We start from the raw sequence: 23299 nt of genomic DNA, 5'->3' as shown, positions 1-23299 counted from the left end.
TGAAATGTTGCAATATAATGGTCTAAATTAGTAATAATAACACTGGAAGCGTGGTCAAGGCGTGAGCGAGACAGACAGATCAATGTGCGAGCGCGTACGACTACTCTACTGAATGAACGAGCAGCGGAGTGGCCCAGCTGTGACGCGTAAAATAGGGACTAAAGAAAATTTAATAAAAAAATTAACTTTATAAAAATTTAATTTTTTTTTACTTTATAATTTTCACACATTTCTACATAACCTGTTAAAAATTTTCCGGTGATAAAAAAGTAGTAGTGTATAATTTTGTTTCACCTAGCTTTTTCTTATTAATAAAATATAGGTTATTAGGTACTCAATACACAAATCAGCCGGCTCCTAGTCTAAAATTCTTATAATCGAAATTAAATGATTTAAACTACAAATAAAAATGATTCAAACGCTACTAGTTTTTAGGTTCAAATTCGACTGCTCTAGTGGACGCACGGAACGGCAACGTCGCAGTCGACCCACATTATTTGAATTATTTGGCGGGAAAATAGTTTTTGGCTTTTAATTCTGAAACTAAGAGGCCTAGAGATTTGAAATTATGTCTCGTGTGTACTTTAATTATAACGAATTATTTGATCTTTAAAACGCAACTCTAACTTATACGGTTTTAATAATCCACCGTGTGTTACGTGTCACCAGCTTACACATACATATCGGTTCGTAGTTCAAAAACGGTTCGAGATAAAGCTTTGAAAGATTTGAAGTCGGGTTTTTTTATTCGACTTTAATTTATGAGATATAAAACATTGATGTAGCTTAAATATTTACAAAGATACAGATGTGTAAGCTGGAGACACGGTACTCCAGCTCGCACATAGTTTTTTGATCGTGGTTTTAACAGTATTTGAGCTAAAGTCTTGAAAATTGGAAAGCCTACTATTTGGATTCGACTGTAATTTTTGAGGTATAATACATTATCGTAGCATAAATATTTACGAAGATACAGATGTGTCAGCTGGAGACACGTGTCCTCAGCTTACACACAGAAAACAACTCATAGTTATGAAGTTCTAATGGCTCTAATTGAATGACTGAGAGGTTTGATGACTCTAATTAGGCTTTTATTGATGGTATACTTGGAATTGCTCTAGGGCCAATGAGGAAGTTGGAGACATTCAGATTTGGAAACCATATAGTTGAACGATGGTAGCGCCCCCCTGTCATTGAGTTTGGTGGGACAGTTCAGCGTGGGTCATCTATACTGCTGAAGTGCTGGCTCTATCAATGTAATGTATAAGCCTGACCAGGAACATAAAAACCCTGGCATAGAGGCGCGTCAATTGCATTTGATAGTGCAACACTGAGTACAGTCGTACCTGTGTTAAATTAATAGGCTAACTTTATGTATCAGGATTCAGGATTACGGGCTAATTTGATATTTTCATAAATTAGCGAAAAAATATTATTACAGGTAACCTGGTTTAAATAAATTAAATGAAACCATCAATCGAGTTAGTAGGATTTATTTTATTATTCATCAATAATCAAATTCAGAACTTGAATATTCAACTGCTATGTTGCTCATGAACGCTTCAAACTCGGTACTTCTTTCCCAATTCCATAAAATTCAACACTTAGAAAGTGACAAAACACTTTAAAATAGGTAGTTGAAACAAACCACAGCTAATTTTCATAGTGGACTGTACTATACGATAAACATGTCAGTCAATTTGACAACCTTTGTCGAAAACATTATTCAATGAAAATATTGTCCGAACCCTTAGTATTTCTCTTCGACAAATACTTTAACACATTGTGAACCACTTTTCTTTCACGACTATAAAAAGATTTTAGCAATTTAATTACAAAATCAATTGCGCACATTTAAAATAAAGTTTGTTTACACTTTGACAGCAATAGACTGACATGCAAGGTGACATGTCAATGAAGTTTTTTTTTTTTTTTTAATATAGTTTTTCACGGCTCTGGGTGCGTGCCCTTTTAAGCCAGTCTTTGAAGTCCGTTGAACTTTTGTTTGAATTTGACACATGACAACTTTGTTTGACACTTCACTTCACTGATTCACTCAGTGTTGCCAGAAGGTTACTTTTGTAACCTTTTAGGTTACTTTTGAACTGCTGTGGTTACTTTTAGGTTACACTAATGAAAAGGTTACTTTTAGGTGTTTTTTCAGAAATTGTAGAATTAACTTTACAGGTTATTCAGTAAAAAATATTAATAGTGACAATTTAAAAATTATGTCATAGAGTGCATTTAAACTTGAATTTGATTTATTTTTTGTTAAAAAAAATGAGTTTCAGCGAATGTTTTTCGATAATAAAACGCAAATCCATGAAACGTTTTTATACGACTGGTCACTTTTCGAATGTAGATGATCAATTTTATTGTATTCATTTTCCATCCATGAACAATCTTACACAATCATCACTCCGCACCCCCCCCCCCCCCCCGTATGAAGGTTACTTTTGATTCAAAAAGGTTACTTTTTTTTATATTTCTGGTAATTTCTGACTAGACCCGACTGGCAACACTGGGTTCACTGTGATTCACTGATATTTTCTTAGTTCTTACTCTTCTCAATTTCTCAAATAGTTCCCAGAGTTGAAACCACGAAAGTATATATGGGTTTGAAAAGTTTCGGATCCTTGAGGAGTTCGTCCAACGACTGTGGTACACGTTCACAAATAGATTGAAGGTCATCGATCATGACCAGTCTCTGGATTCCAAAACTTCTACATTTCAGGATTATGTGTTCCATATCGGCAAGCTCTTCATTGCAATATGTACATTCAGCGCTCGGAATCAAGTTAAGCCTCTTCAGGTGAGTGGGAGCGTGGCAATGGCCAAATCTTAGCCTATTTATTATGGTTATGAACTTCCTGTTATCTATATTCTCATTCCTCCGATGGTACCAAGGTTTGGCGGGCGGGCTTCCTTGGATCTTAGCATACCATTTTCCCTTTTCCATACTAGTAATAGTCCAGTACTCATGCCATATCTTTTTCAGGTCTTGACTGATTGCGGCTTGATAGTCAGTGTGAGGTAACTTCAACAACGTAGAATGGTCAACATCAAAGCCATTCCTTGCAGCCAGATCAACAATTTCATTCCCCCTGATGCCACGGTGCGATGGTACCCAAAGGAAGAGCAGTGTCTTACCAGTAAGTCTATATATGTTATTAATTAATTTCTTAATATCATAAACTATATAATTCAAATTATATTTACAAGAGTTATTTTCCAGAGCTAGTAATACGCTTTTAGAGTCAGTTAGAATAATAATATTGTCAGATGGTGGATTACATGTACAGATATGTTTAAGTGCTAAGAGGATAGCATAACTTTCTGCAGTAAAGATACTACAGTGGCTTTCAATTTTATGACTTTGAGTAAGTTTAAGTTGTGGATCATAAAATGCAGAGGTTACACTATTCTCTTTCTTTGAACCATCTGTGTACACTTTATAATAAGACTTATTTAGAAATTTATTAAGATCAATTTGATTGGACATCTTTTCCCTTAAAATGGTGAAATTATTTACAACAAGATCTTCATAATTAACTTTGTACATGGGCCATGGCTTATCTTTATACATATTTACAGTGAGAGAATCAATATACAATGCAATTCTTAGTAAGCCCGGAGTGCGTCCAGATATTAACTCATTACCTGTAATTGGAGGAAGAGGAGTAGAGCATATTTGGGAAGATAAGGGTGGCATGATTCTATCTAGTACTGGTTTGTTAGTTGAAGTTATTAGTTTGAGACAAAAATTTGCTGCTAGTTGAATACGTCTCAGTACTAAAGGAGGAATGCATGTTTCACATTGCATAGCATTGATAGGTGTTGAACACATAGCTCCTGTTATTATTCTAAGTGCTTTATTCTGAATAACATCTAATTTCTTTAATAGGGTTGGACTACAATTCATATATGCTAAAGTACTATAGTCAAAATGACTACGCACTAAACTCTTGTATAACATTGATAAAATCTTAGGATCAGAGCCCCAAGTTACACCGGCTAGTGAGCGTAATAAGTTTAAAGCCTTAGAAGAGTTGCGAATGAGAAGCTTGATATGACTTTCAAATGTGAGTTTTTTATCTAGACACACTCCTAAAAACTTTTTTTCCTGAATCCATGGAAGAGGATTATTATTATAATAAATATTAGAATTACACTCATTATATTTTTTCGAGAATAACATAACGCCGCTCTTATTGGGACTAATATCAAGTTTTAATTTACCAGAATAAAAATTATGAATTTCAACTAAAGCTAGGTTTAAACTGTGTACAGCAGTATTTACATTTTTATTTACAGTATAAATTAATAAATCATCAGCAAATTGTAAAAATTTTATATCCCTTTGTGTTAAATACTTATTAATTTGACTAGTGTATAAATTGTACAATAATGGCGAGATCGTAGCGCCCTGCATTGTGCCTTTATATACATATCCGGGTCCATGAAAAATGTTATTAAATTTTATATACATTATTCTTTTATACAAAAAATTGAAAATCCATTTACAGACTACCCCGGGTACTCCAATATCACATAAGATGGCTATTAAAATTGAGGGGACCACGTTATCGAACGCGCCCTGTACATCAAGGAAGACACAAGCTGTAGCAGAGTGACCGTCAAGAGAATTCCTAAGATCTGAGACCAATGCTGTAAAACTTTCTGCTGCACTTCGGCCTTTCCTAAATCCGAATTGTTCATTTGGTAAGATATTATTTGATTCGACATAATAATCTAATCTTGTCTTTAACATGCACTCAAATACTTTACCTATACATGAGGACAGAGAAATTGGTCGATAAGAGTTACAGTCATCAGGAGGCTTATCTGGTTTAAGTATAGGGATGACACATTGAGTCTTCCATGAGTCTGGGATGACCTGTGTTTGCCATAGTAAATTAAAAATGTACAGTAAAAGTTTTTTGGCATTACTATGTAGGCGACGAATAAGTTCATAAGGAATATTGTCTAAACCAGGTGTAGTGTTCCTACGAGACTTCAAGGCAGTCATAAACTCTTCCCAAGAAAAATGTTGAGATAAAAAAGCTGCTTTTTCGTCACCAATTTGACAGAAATATGCTTGCAATAATGAATTATTTACTTCTTTTTCAGGAGGAGATGCAGGGGAATATTTCTCAAAAAAAGAGGGAATCCATTCATCATTCTTCGGCAGTTTAGGAATTGAAACACGCTTAAACCTCTTCATATAGTTCCATACTGTACTAACAGGAGTATATCGATTAAAAGATTCACATAAAGATTTCCAACCTGTTTTCTTTTTTTCTTTAAGAGTTAGTTTTTTAGCAGCATCTAATTTTTTATACGCAATGTAGTTGTCAATGCTTGGATTACGTCTATAAAAATTTAAAGCATCTTTACTTTTTTTAACTGCACTATTACACTCATCATCCCACCAAGGTACAGGCTTTTTCATTAAATTGGGAGAGGTTTTGACTACTTTAGGTACACATTTGTCTCTAATATTAATCAAATGATTATAGAAATCGTCATAAATTCTTAATGGATCTGTATTATCTAAATTAATATTAACTACCATGTTTTCTGTTTCAGTATGAAATTTAAACCAATCAGCTTTATTGTAAATAAATTTGTGTACTGGTTCACCTATCTGATATTTATCAACAGAAGTCTGAATATCTGTTATAGTGGGATAGTGATAACTTCCCATTGGATCATCATAAACTTTCCAATCACATAATGGAGCTACTGAAGGGCTGACACATGTTACATCAATAGCCGAAGGATTATGAACTGATCTACCAACAGTGGTTGGCGCCCCTGAGTTGAGGATACAGAGGTCGCTCTCGTCAAATATATTGTAAACTTCATTACCTCGACCGTTACTAGTAGCACAGCCGAATGCGATGTGGTGAGCATTAATATCACCTGATAGCAAAAGTGGCTTAGGTAGTAAGTTAATAATCTGTTTCAGTTTGCTACCATTAAATCTTGATCTATTTTCTTTAGGTGGTGGACAATATATACATAGAATACTTAAATTACCTATGCCAGTTCGCAGATTAATAGCTACAGGTTGTAGAAAATCATAAAAGGGAAGCTCTATTACTGAATATTTCAAAGTGTCTTTGATAGTACGAGAGCCCACGACCAAAATTTTTGTCTCATAGCAATACGGCCAAAACCGCATCAAATCGATAGATACGATTATACTGAACTCGAAAATACCAATATCAGACATTTTCCGCGTAGCGTTTGATCTGACCGAATTTTCAAAATTGTCAAAGAATTTTACCGAACTGCATCATAGCAATATGTCTGATTTGCAGACTGTAGTTGAATGATAGTTCTGAGATACCGGAAACATTATTTTCAGACGTTAGTGATGTAGCGCAAACCCGTAAAATCACTTAAAAAAATTAAAAATGAGACAAAAAAAATTTCTCATAGCAATACGTCTGAAAATCTTTTTTATTAGTAAATTTTGGTTATTTGATGCGAACAAAACAATTTTCAGACGGAAATGTGAACGCATTAAATTTTGAGACCGTTTTGAAAATGTTAACAAATTTTACCGATCGGTATCATAGCAATATGTCTGAAAATTGGTGGACATGATAAAATAAGTTGTCCACATGTGCAAAAAATTTATATCAGACAAATTAAGTGTAGCACCTTCTCTATCATACAACTTCTTGATACACTTAAAGTGTCTGAAAACAGGTTTTTGGTAATCATGGCAGCAATACGAAAAGGTGAAAAAAAAATTTATCCGTATTGCTATGATACAGGTCGGCTAAATTTGTTGACATTTTCAAAAATGCGCACAGGCTATATGCTACGCGCAAAATGTCTGAAAACAAACTTTTTCGTAATACAATTATAAAATCTATGTACATTTTCACTATCAGACGTATTGCTATAATACCGACTGTCTTTTTTTTTTGACACAGCAGAAATGGCCTCCCACGCAGTTGCTACACTTTCGACCGTTACTACACACCTAGTCGGGTTCAGAATCATACAATCTAACGATTTTATAGGGTTTTTGCCGTATTGCTATGAGACATGGTTTTGGTCGTGGGCTCTCGTACTATGACTAGGATGGCGACTCCACCCCGGCCTTCTTTTTCTTTACCTATTTTACTAACTAGATTGTAATTATGAATACGAAAAGAACTGTTTTCTTTCAACCATGTTTCGTTTAACAAACATATATCAATATCATTATCAATCAAAAATTTTATAAGCAATGGCTTTTTGTTAATAACACCTTCGACGTTAAATTGAGAGATTCTTATGAAACTTTTATCCATTTAAAGCCCTTTGAAACTTTTTATTAGAATTTCCTGTATAATAGAACTATTAACTGCCCTCGTTTCGTTGCCAATAGCGACAAGGGCGCCTACAAGGCCCTTGCGAATAAAATCATTGTTTAATATTTCATCTATTAATTGTTCATTGGTAAGTGGTTCTTTTTCTTTAACTTCCATCGAGTTAGTTGAAGTGGAAGAGGTCGCTGTTGAAACCGAGCTAGCTTGTGGCTTCCTTGATGCAATAGATTTTAAGTTAGTTTTAGGAGCAGCCAGTAGAGGAAACTCGCTTATGTAGTTTTTGATAACTGGGCTACTCTTAGTAGCCGCTGCACTGCTGGAGACCATATTAGCGTAAGTTAATTTATTTTTTTTATCTTCCATTTTTTGTTTTTTGACAGGACAGTCCCGTGAAATCGCAAGATGAGCTCCTTGACAGTTTATGCATTTGGCTATTTTATTTGAAGTACAGTCAGAAAAATGATGTTCTTCAGAACATATTGAGCATTTTTGCACAGATTTACAAATTTTAGCACCATGGTTGAATTTGAAACACTTGAAGCATTGCAACAATGGAGCGTTGTATGGGAATACTCTGAACCTAAAAAGGTCTAGATACACATGTTCGGGTAACACAGTTGATAAAAATGTGATAGACACAGATTGGAAGGGCTTTATTTCGCCGTTGTCTTTTTTGGTGAACCTACGTACACCTATGATCTCGTAAGATGACGAGAGTTTCTTAAAAAAGTTCCTCATTGCTGATACTAGTGGGTACAAAGCGAAGCACGCCGACTGTTTCTACTGCTGTGGCTGGGATGTATGCCTTGAGTTGGTGTTTGGTTAGGAAGGGATCGTTTTTCAGGAAGTTATTGGCATTACTAGACTGGGAAAATGTGACACATATTTTATTGGCGTTAATTCTTTTAAGATTGGTAATGCCCTTGATTTCATTTTTGAAAAGGTTGGTAGTCAGGATGGGATTGTTGTTCCCGATCTTCTCATTCTCTTTCGTGCTTTCCACAAATACAGAAAACTCGCCACTCACCGTGTTCTCCGCGAATAGCCTTCTATACCCTGGTTTTACGTACGGTTTGTAGAAATCTTCGTCTGCACTCGTATAGGTGTGATCTCTATTTGGTGCCTTCCTTTTTTCCTTGCCCCTGGGCGGGTCCTTACCGTCCCCGTCCGGCATAGTCGAGTTTTAAGTTGACTTAACGACTTCCAATAGATAGATAACTATTTATAACACAAAAAGAGAAAAATACAAAATTGGCTTCGAAAATCGCGCCTAGTGCGTTCAAAAGCCCGCCAAAAAAAAAAAAACTGTCAATGAAGTTTTCAGTTACTGTTGCCATCACAGATATGGATTAGAGTAGATACAGCAAGTTGATCGTCAAAGCGTGCCATTCCGATATGTCCAAATGGACATACATGGTCGAGTGATGTTCATGTAATCCGATTACAACAATCGGTTACGATGATTTTACGAGAACAGTAGTACGAACACGGTAGAATGAAGATATTATTTACGGATTGAGAATTGTAATTAACAGCACAAGTAGCAAATAATTATTTAAAATAAAGTAGCAGTAGAAGAAGTATAAAGTAGCATTGTTTTTAATACATATCCTGCGATGTACTCTTAAGAGTTAAAACCATGGTCCCTGTATGTGGTGCACTCATACCGATCCCAAGGAACCGTACTTACTCATAACAATAAGACACACACTGATCCATGTATTCATGCACTTGACAAATTTATGTCTTGAAACGCTGGTAGGGTAAAAAAAATAACGAGATTTGACGAATTGTAAGAATTACTTTATTTTAAAAAGGTAAATAAAGATGTTTTTGGTTTTGTATTTGTCGGCGCCGGACACAGATGCTGCAAATTATTATTGATGATTAATAGTACCAATCTTAATATTATGTTATCTGTAGAAATCTGTAGAGCAGAAGGTTTGTGATTCCTAAACGTAACACCCGACTGATGCGCAGAAAAAGATAACTGTCAATGAGTTGTGTCATGTCAAGTGTGAGCAGGCGGCTGCGAGGTTATCTTTGAGAGCGTGTTGAGTTTGGTGGAACGTTAAATTGTAGGAAAAGTGGTTGTCAACCATCCAAGATATTATCTCCTTGCCCGTTAACCCACGCCAATGGAGATTCCACCCCTAGAGTTCCTTCTGATAGAGACCCAGTGCCTTTATCAGAAGTGGGATTCGAAGGGCACTATTCAAAGGAGATAAATCTTTCAGCATGCACACCTACGCTACGCAACTCATCAAGTTTTACATGGAGGATGCTGGCTCAGACATTGAGAGTTGGTGCAGGTTGACGGAAATTATTGTGATTGACGTAAACTGGAAGGGCCTTTGTGAGTGAGTGAGTTGAGGGGGCCGGGCCAAGGGCGCCCGGGCCACCCTGTTGCCGTGGTTGAAGGGGCTGTTTACGCCCGGGCCACGCTGATGTAATGTTGGTTTCCTGGTCGCACGGCTGCATGCCTGGATCAGCAGTAATAGTGGTAGTTGGGTTTGAGGTAAATGGTTGAAGGAGCCTTGGCTTAAGCCTTGCGCGTCGGGCCATGTTACCTAAACCCCGGTTTCCTGGTCGAAGGGGCCTCACGCCCGGGCCAGCTGTAATGTTTTGGTTTCCTGGTCGGGCTTCGCGCCCGGGCCAGCTGTAATGGTTTGGTTTCCTGATCCAGGGTCATCACGCCCTGATCAGCTGTATTTATTGTGATTCTACGATCTGATATTCGCACGCTCTGTAGTCAGGAATGGACGAGCTGTGATAATGAGAAATTGAATGTTTACAGATGGACAAACCCTGGACTAAGCGCACGAGGCCGTGCGATAGTCAGGCTGGCCGTGTCGGCGCCGGACACAGATGCTGCAAATTATTATTGATGATTAATAGTACCAATCTTAATATTATGTTATCTGTAGAAATCTGTAGAGCAGAAGGTTTGTGATTCCTAAACGTAACACCCGACTGATGCGCAGAAAAAGATAACTGTCAATGAGTTGTGTCATGTCAAGTGTGAGCAGGCGGCTGCGAGGTTATCTTTGAGAGCGTGTTGAGTTTGGTGGAACGTTAAATTGTAGGAAAAGTGGTTGTCAACCATCCAAGATATTATCTCCTTGCCCGTTAACCCACGCCAATGGAGATTCCACCCCTAGAGTTCCTTCTGATAGAGACCCAGTGCCTTTATATTTAACAAATTATCAGTTTTATTGGAATTAATTAATTTTCGAATCGAGTCACACGATATCTTTCGATGACTTTGCGAATGCAGTACGATGATACGATTACTTTTACGTTGCGGCAATCACTAAAATTCGCTAAAATGACACTAATGACGTTTAAAAAGTGGCACGCTCGGCTTCATACAATTTTTGACACATGCTGCATCTATCCATCGGCCATTCTCAGATGAGCTAGTTTTTGCGTGTCCGGGCTGTTAAATCGTTGAAAATGACAAATTAGAGACATGCAAGTATTTTTATATGTTACGTAAAAACCCCATCCAGTTGTGCATTAAATCATAGGCCTCTATTTTAAGTATTTGTGACTTAATTAATTTCATGAACCTCTGTTCTCTAATTACCGTTACGCGTCCGCACACCGACTTAATGTTAAAACTTGGCTGTAATTTTTATGTCGTATAGATTTGGTTTACTCCATTCAACATTTTAAAGAGTACAAAAGATTGTCTTACGCATAGCAAAATATGTATTCAATAGAACCATTCTGTAAATAATTAGAATTAAAAAACTGCTTGTCCGAGCGAAAGTCCTAATTCCCGTGACGTTTTCTGTTTTTAGGCACACAAGCCTAAATAATAATATTTGACACATCATTTACGCGCGCGGCGCGAGCCCTTAGCTAGTTCTAAGACCTGTTAGCAAGTAGACGTCTATTGCGTTGGCGTACCTTCGATGAATTGCGTAAGAGTATAATTACCATATCTTTGGTTTTCAATTTTTCTATTTACCATGTCCTTATTTTTATACTCGATTTTTGAAGGTAGATCCACGTTGTTAATTTAAATAGATTCAGTACTTTAGCCTTCATACGTTGTAGTAAGACAGTATTTGCATACGCTGAAGATTTTGGAAATTTTGAAGAAAAACTATCGTTTTATAATTTCCATGTACTAATTACCGTATATTTATAATCACCGTTGTATGAAATTATTACCTACAAATTGCACTCACGATTGAGTAAGTATGATGATAAAATATGAAATATATCTAGACTTTCGCATAACAACTGTACGGACTTTTCTTCCAATCTGACAATCAAAATTTAAAAAAACTTTCGTTAGAGTAACCTCGAAATAGATTCGATTTCATGACGAATGTTCAGCTTCAGTTGCTGCATGGCTGTTGGATTTAAGAGTATATTTTAACCCCTAAGGTGACCCCACAAAAAGAAGTTACCTGGAGTGAAATCGGGGCTTTCTGATGGCCAGGAGATGTCACCCCTGCATGAAACATGTCTCGTACCAGATATTTATTTTTACTATTAGTATAATTGATATTAACATCTTAAATCATTAATTAATTCTAATATAATACCATTAACATCTATCCATAATACCTTTGCCCTAAGAAGATGAGATTTTCCAACAGTAACACTTACCTGGCGTGATCACATTAAGAACAAAAGAGAACAAATCTACAGACAATGGGACTTTTCAAGGCAAGAGTGTATAGGCACTTTGTACCATCCTAAACTGCATCCTACCCGCTTTGTTATGCATAGAAAAAACTTCGTGATATGCAATGGGTACTGGACAGAAGAAGCTTGGAGAACAAACTATATACAAATGGATCCTAAAACCCATGTAGACATGGCATCGACTTAGCCTCGCAAATGTAGAAATACTTTAACGTTTTCAAAATAAAGTTTTAAAAATCTTGAGCTGTGCACCTTGGTTTACAAAGTCCAGTGAAGTGATACCAAACGTCAAAGAGGGTGTGGAAAATCCTGTAAAGCTTACAACCAAAGACTAGACCTTCATGCAATCTATTTGCTGCATCCCTTCTAAATTCTAAGAATTCTGCATTTAGGCTCAGGAGAAAGCGAATAGCATCAATCTCGAGAATCGAGGTGACAAATCATGGGATATGCTGAGCTGGAACTGTCATTATTACAAATTCAATTTAATCTGATAATGGGTGATGGCTGATCGCAGATAGATTAAAAAGAGGAAAAATCACCTAAATCATTAATTAATTTTTCGATATATGCATATCCGAAAAATCAAATTTGTGAGATGTCCTGATCTATTATCTGTACGTTAAATTGTTTATACCACATTGAAATCAAATAAATGATGATTAAGATTCTGATGAAATGTGACACGTAGCCCCTTCTGGCCGAAACTAAGTGTTCCTGTTATAGCCTCAATTATTGCAGTATACTGAAAATATCTTGATGCAATAAATAATAGAAATGAGTGTTTTCCTTTTTTCAAAGGGTTATTAAGTGTACCTACAGCGTTTTTTATGACGCTATATATTTATATACAAATTTATCAATGCAAGATATTGTTTTCTTGCTATTTTACATATTTTTTCTAATTACCGTTAGATTAAGTATTAGCCTTATCTAATTACCGTGACCATAAAATTTTTGGGTCTCATTTACGCGTAAACCGCTTGGAATAATTTGACGCCTTAACGATAGTTAAATTCGTACTTTTCATGTGTTTCATATTTAAATGCGTTTAAGTCAATTAAGCCAAATTTCAAAAATGATATGGTAATTAGGCTGAGAACGCCTAATCGTGAGAATGACCGCCATATCTGTGGTTGCCATTAAAAGAAATTAGTACCATTAGTTTTCCGCAACATGGCGAGGGTTTTTATGTTCCTGGTCAGGCTATAAGTCTATGAAATGAAATAGATCATTCATATAGGCTGTATAGTTTAGTATGTCTTTGCCTGTCAAGAATTGAACCAAAAAAAAAACATTTTAATGCGTTTTGTTTTCATGATGATAATCCTAAAAATCTTTTTAGACATTAAATTTCCTTTTTCAGCTATTTCCCTCTGACTGTTAATACATGCATTCTTTAAAATAAATTGCTTACGTTATTAATAAAATAAGAAAGCTTTGGACTTCAGTAAATACATAAAAATTAAATAAAATGCCAGATTTTACATTTAAATAACCAAACGCTAATTCAAACTTTGTAACTGTCAAAAAACAACTGTGGGTCTAGACAAAGTGCCATTATAATCGCAAACCAGTCGAAAAGTGGTCGAAAAGCCCCTTTTTTGTATGGAATTTGACGGATTCGATTTTCGATTCGATCAAAAAGTGCGTTTTGTCTAGGGGGGCTGATTCGTGTTTTGGCTTTTGCAAGCACTTTGTTGGTTTGGAATTTTGTTTTATAAATGCTGGAAAAAAGTGTTTTCAAGATGGAAACTGCTTCATATTACCTAGTAGAAGAGAGAATAAAAACGTTCAAGAACTGGCCCTTCTCTGATAAAAACAAATGTAACGTGCGAAACATGGCTGAGGCTGGTTTCTATTCAGTTGCAACAGGCGAAGATGATGCTGATGCTGCGAAGTGTTTCCTGTGTGGTAAAGAGTTGGATGGGTGGGAAGCTAGTGACGACCCTTGGGCGGAACATAAGAGCCACGCAGCGAAGTGCGCGTTTGTGCAAATAGGCAAGAAAGAAGACGATCTCTTGGTAAGACAACTATATGTGTTCTTTTCGTTTGTACTTATATTCCTTGATAACTACATGATCTTTTATAACATACATCTTGCTTTTGGCATTGTTTCTGTATTCTACATTCATTAACTGTGTAGTTTTTAGAATATTTAAGTAAAAAAAATTTTTTCCTTTCATTTCAGCTTTCAGAATTTCTATCAATTGTAAAACAATACATGATAAATGAAACTAAACGGATTTCAGAAGTAGCTAAAGAGCAGATTGATGAGAAAGCTAAACTTGTGAAGAGACGGTGCCTCGGAAGGAAGTGATATGATTAAACTGACCAATGAAACTATTGTAATGAATTATTTTATGCAGACTGATTAATGTGCCTGACTTGTGAATGATTATTGAATACATGTATTGTGTTGTAAATAATTTGGGTTTTAACTTATTTGCAGGGAATATAGACTTGTGGGATATGAATATGTCACTTATTTTTGTATATCTGAACTTATGTTTTAAATGTTTTATTAGAATTTTCATAAAAAAATTATTGGAATTATGTTAAATACTATTTAGTTTTATGAATCCAATGGTGCTATGGACATAAACTATTAAAAACAAGCAGATTGAAATCCTATCTTCCTAATGAGATTTAAAAATATAAAAATATCATATCACCCTTCCTTTTAGCTTCATTAGCAGGTAAAAAAGGGGAATATTTTAAAAATAATTGAATCACATCATCATTGTCTGTGATAAAAATAGCTCAACCAAAAAGTTTTTGTTTGTAGTGACAGAGCCAATTAGTTGCCTAGCAACATCCATAACAAAACTTCAAAAGTTTTTGCATGTAAGACTGTTCAATTTTTTTATTTATTGACTATACAGTTTTACTTGTTGTTAAGTAATTTTTTAACAAATAGAAATGGATGTGAAAAGTTTAGAAACCTATGCAATTATTGGATTTGACGGTGAGTTAAATGACTGATCTTATTCCACTTGCCTTTGTTTGTTTTGTTTGGCACCTGAGTGAGGAAACAGCTTACTTTTAGTGTCTAAGTAATAATAAAAAGATATTTTCTGTACTTTAGTAAAATATTACTTCCCTGGGCTACAAAACTAAAAAATTAAGATTGAAAATTACTTTAGTACTCTTTAAGATGCTCAGTCAACTTTATTATTACCTAGCATCACAGTTTCTTTGAAAAATTCTGAACAACTGATGTTTCTAAATAAGTTTCCAATGCGACTGCTCTTCCAACTGAGCTACTTAGACACTGGATGAACCCGTCGAAATTTTCAAGTGTAATACGCTGTTACAGCCAGCGTTTGTTTCATCAATGTTAAGTATACCTACCCTACATCTAACTCGTGGGTTCAATTCCCGCCTTAGGCAGTTCGATTTTTTCAAGTTATTTATAATTTTCAAATTAGTTTGAGATGCGACTCTAAACGCTAAAAATTTAATAACTAAGTTTCCAATGGATTACAGGATCTGCAATCCGAGGGCTCAAGGTGCACCCAGATGCGGAGCACATTGTCTACCCGATCGGCAACAAAGTCTGCATCCAAGAATGGAAGACCAAGAAGATGTATTTCCTGAGTGGCCACACCAACAGTGTGTCCACAGTGGCCGTGTCTCCTAAAGGCACCTTTGTGGGTTCGGGGCAGATCAACCATATTGGCTTCAAAGCTGCTGCTAAAGTGTGGGACTTTAAGAAGAAGTCGCTTTTAGGGAGCCATGAGTTGCATAAGGTAAATTATCTCTACAGGGTGTTAGGTAAATGGGTATATGAGCCGACACTAGCCCATGTTAACATGGTCATATAAATGGTATGGTGAAGTCAGAAAATTGATATCTTCATTTTAATTATTTTATTTTTCATACAAATCGGATTCCATAAAATTTATTATGTATGAAAATAAAATAAAAAAATTATGATATCAAAGGATGATGGGCACAAATGTATGGAAAGTGGTACCCGCTCCAATAGCCATAACCAATATATATTTTAAAAGGCCTTTAGATGTAGGAAAATGTCTGCTATGGGGCCAGTTCTAATTCACGTTTTGAAAGCAGTAATTCCACTAAGTATTATAATGAAAGTATAACACAATCATCCATGTATACGAGTATGTATTATGACTACATTCTATTAATATAACTAAAAGAAGCATTGAAAAGGAAAGGATTATACCTACGATGAACTACCCAAGCTATTAGCCCTTTATTCGCTTTCATCATCATCATCATGATCATTTTAGCCATAGGACGTCCAGTTGAACATAGGCCTCCCCCAATGATTTCCACAATGGCCGGTTGGTGGCGGCCTGCATCCAGCGCCTTCCCGCTACCATTATGAGGTCGTCGGTCCATCTTGTGGGTGGACTTATTGGGTCTTGTGGGTTTATTCGCTTTAGCAACCCATAATAAAACCCTTAAGAAGTAATAAAACTTTAACCCCTTTATTAATAACAGTTACACTCTAGTTGAACTCTGGCTTAAATTGTCATTTGGTATGGAAATGTCATTTTAATCCAAGGCTCTTCCTAGGTGTAACTTTTTATTAATAAGGGGGTAGTACTTCTTTAAATAAAAATATTTATTTCACAATTATCCCCATCAATAATTATAGAGTTAAGGAAGGATGCTGGAGCAATAAACCCTTCCTGCCTCGCATAACCTAAGTACCATACGATGGACACGTATGATACTTCTTCTTCTTCTTCCTCGGTCCCTCACTGATGAGGATCGCGACCATAGATAGTGTTCCTCCACAGACTGCGGTCATAAGCTGTGTGGACCGCACGATGCAAACTCCCGCCCACCGTCTTCCTCACCGCGTCCGACCATCTCGTCGGTGCCCTGCCTCGAGCACGTCCCCCTTCATACTGTATGATACTTAGACTTAGGTTACACAAAAAGTATCTTTATCTTCGAACGCAACCAGATCTGAGGCTGGTGGCCATAGTAAATGTTGTTCGTCTTGGTAAGACCTTTCAAATGAGACTACAAACATAACTATTGGAGCCGGGTACCATTCTGCAAAAAAGTATGTATATCTTCGTACACAACCAGATCTGAGGCTGGTGGTCATAGTAAAAGTTGTTCATCTTGGTAAGACCTTTCAAACGATACTAGACACATATCTATTGGAGCCGGGTACCATTTTGCCCATTGTCCTTTCTGACTTCACCATACCATTTATATGCCCATGTTAACATGGGCTAGTGTCGGCTCATATACCCATTTACCTAACACCCTGTATATTATTATGCAGTGCCATTCTGTCAGCCACTAGTACCTATAGACTGCCATCAAAGCAGCATTCTTTACAGTCTCATAATAGACTGACTGCAGTCAGTTTAAGCACAACTTCGCACTGCTACAGCTACCCAGCTACCTAAAAAATACAGTCTATCATCAAGTCATGATTTGAAGACTAGCTTAATGGCGGCGCCCAGTGCTTAATGATTGGATGACTGGAAAGCGATATTCACGCGTGCGATTTTGTGCTTTCAGCTCGTGCCTGTAGTCACACAAACGTCACACCTGCCCGGCGGGATTCGATTCGAACCTGTAACCGTGGCTATTTTTCCTGACCCAGACTGTAACTCTACCTTCTGGCCAGCTTTTGGTCAGCCCATGGCCCACAGGAAGTCCACTGCTGAACATAGGCCTCCCCCAATGATTTCCGTATCGCAAAGTTAATCTGATGCTAGAGAAATAGTGTTAGTTGATTGTGGCCTATGCTCAAACATGGTCCTTTTTTGGAACCAGTGGGCTAAGTAAGGCTCTCCCTGCCTACTCACTAAAACCTGACGGGTGTCCTCCCAAAGTCTTTGGACGGAACTTGCGAGTTATTCGAGCTGGATGGCCTAGACATTCTTTCGCGGCTCCTCAAACTTGGTCTTGCTCGCATTCAAGGTCCGCGTGGAAGCCATAGCCTTCTCATCCGATGAACGCTACATGATCTCCCTTGGCGGGCGCGACGACGGCTGTGTGGTGCTGTGGGACTGCTTCGCCGGAGCCGCCACCGGCACCGCGGCCGCTGCTAAACTGACCACGGGCGATGCGATGACCCTCGCCACTCTGAATCAGAGGGTCAACTCGTTTGTTACGGGGGGAGATTGTGAGTAGAATTAAACTAGTATTATTCACTGATTGGCCAGTTACTTCGTTTCACCAAACGACGTCCACAGCTGGGCAAAGGCCTCCTACAAAGATTTCCACAACGACCAGCCCTGCGCCGCCCTCATCCAGGCACATCTCGCGACCTTCACCAGATCGTCGGTCCACCTAACCATTAGGTAGTAAATCCCGGTCCGTGAGCACGTAGAATTTTGTTCAATGACCCCTAGCTACCCATCCTTATCGCTCGCGCGTAATTATATTGCTGTCGCGACTGTGCGACTGGCACCCGCAGTGAGTGCGAGCGCGATAGCAACATAATTACGCGCGAGCGATAAGGATGGGTAGCTTGGGGTCATTGGACAAAATTCTACGTGCTCACGGACCAGACTATAGACGATACTACGTCTTCCGGCCTGTGATCGCCCCTCAAGAACTTGAGAGTTGAACATGAGTTGTGCCCTACCCACTTCCCCTGAAGTAGATAATTCTGCGGGCTATGACAGATTTCCTGATTCGATCATGAAGGGAAACTCCGAGCATGGCACGCTCCATCGCTCTTGAGCCTTCTTATGAGGCAAAACACATTGGTCAATGGCGTTGGCCCAAAGTTTTATATATTTTCAATTTAACGTGGAGGTGAAGTTAGTTACGATAGCAAATATTTGCGAACACGTAATTCAACCCGTACCTACCTTGTCTCCCAGCGAACCTCCGCGTGTGGAACATCAGGGCGGAGTCCAAGAACTTAGACGTGGTGGACGTGACGCTCGGCAAGCTGCGCCGAAGCGTGCGCTGCATCGCCATTAGCAGCGACGACGCTTATGGCTACGCTGGGACCACGTGAGTAAAGCCGCTTGTACACGCTAAGAAAAGACCCCGGGATTGCGGCGCCTACGCAAGAATTCGTTTCGTTTCTAAAGCCTGGTCCGTGAGCACGTAGAATCCCGTCCAATGACCCCAAGCTACCCATTCCTATCGCTCGCGCGTAATTATGTTGCTGTCGCGGTCGCACACTCACTGCGGGCGCCCGTCGCACAGTCGCGACAGCAACATAATTACACGCGAGCGATAGGGATGGGTAGCTTGGGGTCATTGGACGGGATTCTACGTGCTCACGGACCAGGCTTTACACGAACCGTGTACATTCCCGACCAAGAAATTATTCTTGTCTGCGCTAGATATGACGCGGCGGACGCTCATTGTGTGACAAATTTTCGTCGCTAGGTCCGACGAAATTCTTGTCTTGTCTACGGCAGACACGGTGAAACTTCTTAGCGTGTATAAGAAGCCTTATGCTCTGCGTAAACGTGCCACCGAGCACAGCCACTGGCCACAAGCTGTTTCCATGATTTTTAACACGTTGCCGCGTTATCTATACGGGGTGAAAACGATAAGTGATCTCACTCGATTATTTCCAAACTATACAAAAAGCAGTTAATGATCTTGAAAGTGCTTCATGAGCTATATTAAACGGTACAGAATAAACTGGATCTATTCGAAAATTCAATGTTTCCAGCTTCCATACGTTTGGTAGAGCCGCATAATATTAAAAACTACACAAGATATCGTAAAACTGCTTACTGATCCTAAAAGTGCTTCACGAGCTCTATCCACAGTCCACACGCGTGTACCTACACGGTTAATAAAATTGTCAATCAGTTACTGTACGATTAAGAAATCTGAAGATTCGTATGTTCTAGTTCTACTCACACAGCGGATGCGGGTTATTATGGGGTGTCCATAGGGCGTTGTAATTTTATGATTCAGAAAAGAGAAAAAGGGAAGATTGCTGCTTTCTACCACTACGAACAAACAGCGCACTCACCCGTTCTGCAATCCGGCATCAGCAGTTTCAGGGCGTGAACCGCGATTCCCAATTTCTCCTCTTCCCTCGAAGATGGAAGTTGATGAAGGACCAGCCTCGACTCAGCACACTTCACAAAATACACTACACAATATTTCAGTTCATAGCGTGGCTGAACAGTTCAGGCCTAATACAATACAAAGGTGTGGACTTCTACGATAGAAGTTTCCAGAAAGAAGAGGCGGTGACTCTGATTCGGCGCGACGGCGTCCGGAATGAGCCACGTCAGTCAGGCCTGGCTCACTCCGCGCGGTACATCCGATAATTACCTACAGCGAAGCGCCCCGCCGGCGGGTATTATATCAGTCGAGTGTCACGCACGCGCCCGTCAGGACGCTGGCGTGCGTTGTAGTACCTAATTCTATGATCGAAGTAATTATTTAAAAATGGACATAAAGAGAAAGAAATATTGTGCGGCGTTCGGGTGTTTAAATTCGAAAAGAAATCTACCGGATTTATCTTTTTTTTCGCTTCCCAAAGATGCTGAAAGGTATGTTGGCCATGTAGGTAATCAATAATAAAATTCTTAGGATAGTATAGGATTCTTCTTTTTTCTGTAATAGTATGTTTAATTTATCTGTCTTATGTTAAAATAGGTATGAATGAAGACATTGTAATAAAACAAGTTTTTTTAATCCTAATTAGGTATATTTGAAATGTTATTTTTACAAAGGTAAAATAACAGTAATACTTACTTACCTACATACGTACCTCATTACAAATAATGAGATTAATTATTTTTTCACTAGACAGCAACCCTAACAGCGTAAGAAGAGTTCAGAGGCACGCGATAGAAAGAGACAAAACTTGTAGGTGAATAAAATTGTAGGTACGTAGTGCTGTGCGAGCTGAATTCCACTGTATCGCGACGTAGCAAGACTTGCATTTATTTAAATCGTCTTGCGGAGTAATCCTTCTGTACCTGTACTATTACTTATTCTGTGCGTCAGTTCGTAAACGCAGTGTAGAAGCAGCGAATAATAGAAGGGTAAAATTATTAGACAGAACCGGGTAGGTAAGAAAAATAAAAATACGAATGCCCAGATTTTGTATGAACGGGTACCATTGGGGTCGGTTGGCCGAAAATAGAATTGTAAGCGCTTATAAGAAAAATGACTATCGCTAAGCGGTAAGTGCTATGCACTGCTCAATGTCTGAAAAATGTCACTAAACGTGTCCTCGCCGAAAACAGGCTAAAGTTTTCGGCAGTTGCCATGGCGAATGACATTTTGCTTGCAATTTCTTACAAATTCTATTTTCGGCGACTTCTTCTCAGCATCAGCCCAAATGTTGTCTTGAAGTGGTGGTAGTCCAAGCTATATTTGGGATGTGTATAAGAGCACTAGAATGAGGCTATAAATAAATAAATAAATATCCTTGGACATTTCACACTACGCTTCTAGTCCCAAACTAAGCAAAGCTTGAACTATGGGCACTAGACAGCGGATATAAACTTAAATACTTTTTTTATTGCAAATACATACATATTATACATAGCAACACCCAGACCCATCACAGAAATTAACATTCATCATTTCAATTTCTGCTCGGCCGGAATCGAACCCGGGACCTCTCGGCATAGTAGTCCGTTCTGAACCACTGCACCAAACAGCCGACTAAGTACTGAATAAACCTTGAATTTGAATAAATATTTTCTACAGTACCGGGGACATGATAAAGTTTTCGATCGGGTACCCGGCGGACCCGACGGCGTCGGTGGCGCAGTGCAAGCCTTCCATGCTGGGCTGCCTCGCCAAGTGCGGCCCGTGGAAGAAGGGCAAGCGGCCCGAGGCGGTCTGCTACAGTCAGGGTACTTATCTTTACTGTCCGTTCGTTCGTTTCAGCCAAATGACGTCCACTGATGACAAAGGTCTCCCCTAAGGCCTCAGCCTCGAATTTAGCGGCCGGCGGCGCGGGAGCTGGGCGGGCAACGCAGATCCGTTCTCGAAACAAGCGGGCAGCTCGCGCGGCGCTTTAGCGGCGAAGTGTTGTGTTCGGGGTTGTGTTGTCGAGATATTTGTTTTTATACGCAAATGAAATGTCTGAACAACGGCGACAATTTTATTTCGATTCATTCCTAACGCTCGATTTATTGTGGGCAAAAGAAGGAGTGCGCTGCCCGCTCGTTACCCGCTCCCTCGCCGATGCCCGCTCGTTGCCCGCTCCCGCGCCGCTGTTTTCAGTCCGGTCTATTTGATTTTACGCATAAGATCCTGCCGCTCCCGCGCCGCTACCGCCGCCGCCCCGCTGCCCGCTAAATTCGAGGCTGAGGCCTAAGGATTTCCATAATGAAGGATTTTGGCCTCCCCCAAGGATTGTCACAAAGATCGGTCCTGCGCTGCTCACATCCAGATGCTTTTCGCTACCTTTACCATATCGTCGGTCCACCTAGTGGGAGGCCTCACACTGCGTCTTCTGGCTCGTGGTCGCCACTCGACCGAAAGAACTTAAAAACAGAACAGACAGTCAATGGATCAGCGCAGGTGAAAGTCTGAGCATACTTACCATGTTATTTTCATACTGTATTTTACCATGTTATATTCAAATACGCGTAAAATTACATAAAACATATTAAGTCTGATCAGCTTATAACCCAATGGTAAACTGGATGGATGAGAATGCCTTATGGCATTAAGTTCGCCTAATGTTAATATTTTTGGCATTGAAGTATAAATAAATAAATAAATATAAGAGAACAGTTGCAAATTTATCCATCTTTCACATGGCAAAACCACTAGAAACTTAACCCTTCAACGTGTGTACGGTGCGTCACCGTACAATTGCAAACATCAGCAATATATTGCTATACGCGGCTGACTTAATAATAATGCAATCGATCTGGTAGAATCTACTGTATTTCTGGGAATTACCCTGGATTCAAAACTCCAGTGGGGCTCCCATATAGAAACTCTGGCGGGAAAGCTCAGCTCAGCGGCTTTTGCAATAAAAAGGATACGGTCATTAACCGATGTTTCAACAGCTCGCTTAGTCTACTTTAGCTACTTTCATAGCCTAATGTCATATGGAATCATGCTATGGGGCAAAGCTGCAGATTTTGAAACAATATTTATTCTGCAAAAACGTGCCATAAGATACTTGTATAAAATGAAAGCAAGAGCGTCCCTTAGAGAATTGTTTAAAGAAATTGGCATTCTCACGGCCGCTTCACAATACATCTTAAACTGTATTCTATTTATTCAACAAAATATTAATGAATTCAAAAAGAAAAGTGATATTCACCAAATCAATACTAGAAATAAAAATAAATTGGCTATACCCGCCTTTAGACTTAATAAAGTGTTTGCCA

The 23299-nt window shown here is 38.6% G+C and overlaps 2 protein-coding genes and 1 long non-coding RNA gene across 3 annotated transcripts in view; all 3 read left to right on the top strand.

Annotated features, from left to right (window-relative positions):
- The first annotated feature begins 2532 nt into the window (after positions 1 to 2532).
- LOC135074737 (uncharacterized) lies at positions 2533 to 5281 on the top strand. The gene is made up of 4 exons (XR_010257889.1): positions 2533 to 2812; positions 2999 to 3152; positions 4527 to 4722; positions 5131 to 5281. It is a non-coding gene; the product is annotated as an uncharacterized LOC135074737 (long non-coding RNA).
- An 8556-nt stretch (positions 5282 to 13837) lies between these two features.
- Positions 13838 to 14316, top strand: LOC135074870 (baculoviral IAP repeat-containing protein 5-like). The gene is made up of 2 exons (XM_063969252.1): positions 13838 to 14020; positions 14188 to 14316. The coding sequence occupies exons 1-2, from the start codon at positions 13838 to 13840 to the stop codon at positions 14314 to 14316; spliced, it is 312 nt and encodes a 103-aa protein (XP_063825322.1).
- Positions 14317 to 14802: 486 nt separating this feature from the next.
- Positions 14803 to 23299, top strand: part of LOC135074869 (cilia- and flagella-associated protein 52) — a 38465-nt gene continuing 29968 nt past the window's right edge. Inside the window, exons 1-5 of the mRNA XM_063969250.1 lie at positions 14803 to 14964; positions 15486 to 15748; positions 17922 to 18126; positions 18833 to 18968; positions 21654 to 21802. Of these exons, the coding sequence (XP_063825320.1) occupies positions 14919 to 14964; positions 15486 to 15748; positions 17922 to 18126; positions 18833 to 18968; positions 21654 to 21802 (799 nt within the window). The 5' untranslated portion in view covers positions 14803 to 14918. The remainder of the gene's footprint in view (positions 14965 to 15485; positions 15749 to 17921; positions 18127 to 18832; positions 18969 to 21653; positions 21803 to 23299) is intronic.

This window comes from Ostrinia nubilalis, chromosome 9 (genome assembly GCF_963855985.1).
Source record: "Ostrinia nubilalis chromosome 9, ilOstNubi1.1, whole genome shotgun sequence".
Taxonomy (NCBI): domain Eukaryota; kingdom Metazoa; phylum Arthropoda; class Insecta; order Lepidoptera; family Crambidae; genus Ostrinia; species Ostrinia nubilalis.
This window is presented reverse-complemented; position numbering and strand designations above follow the sequence as displayed.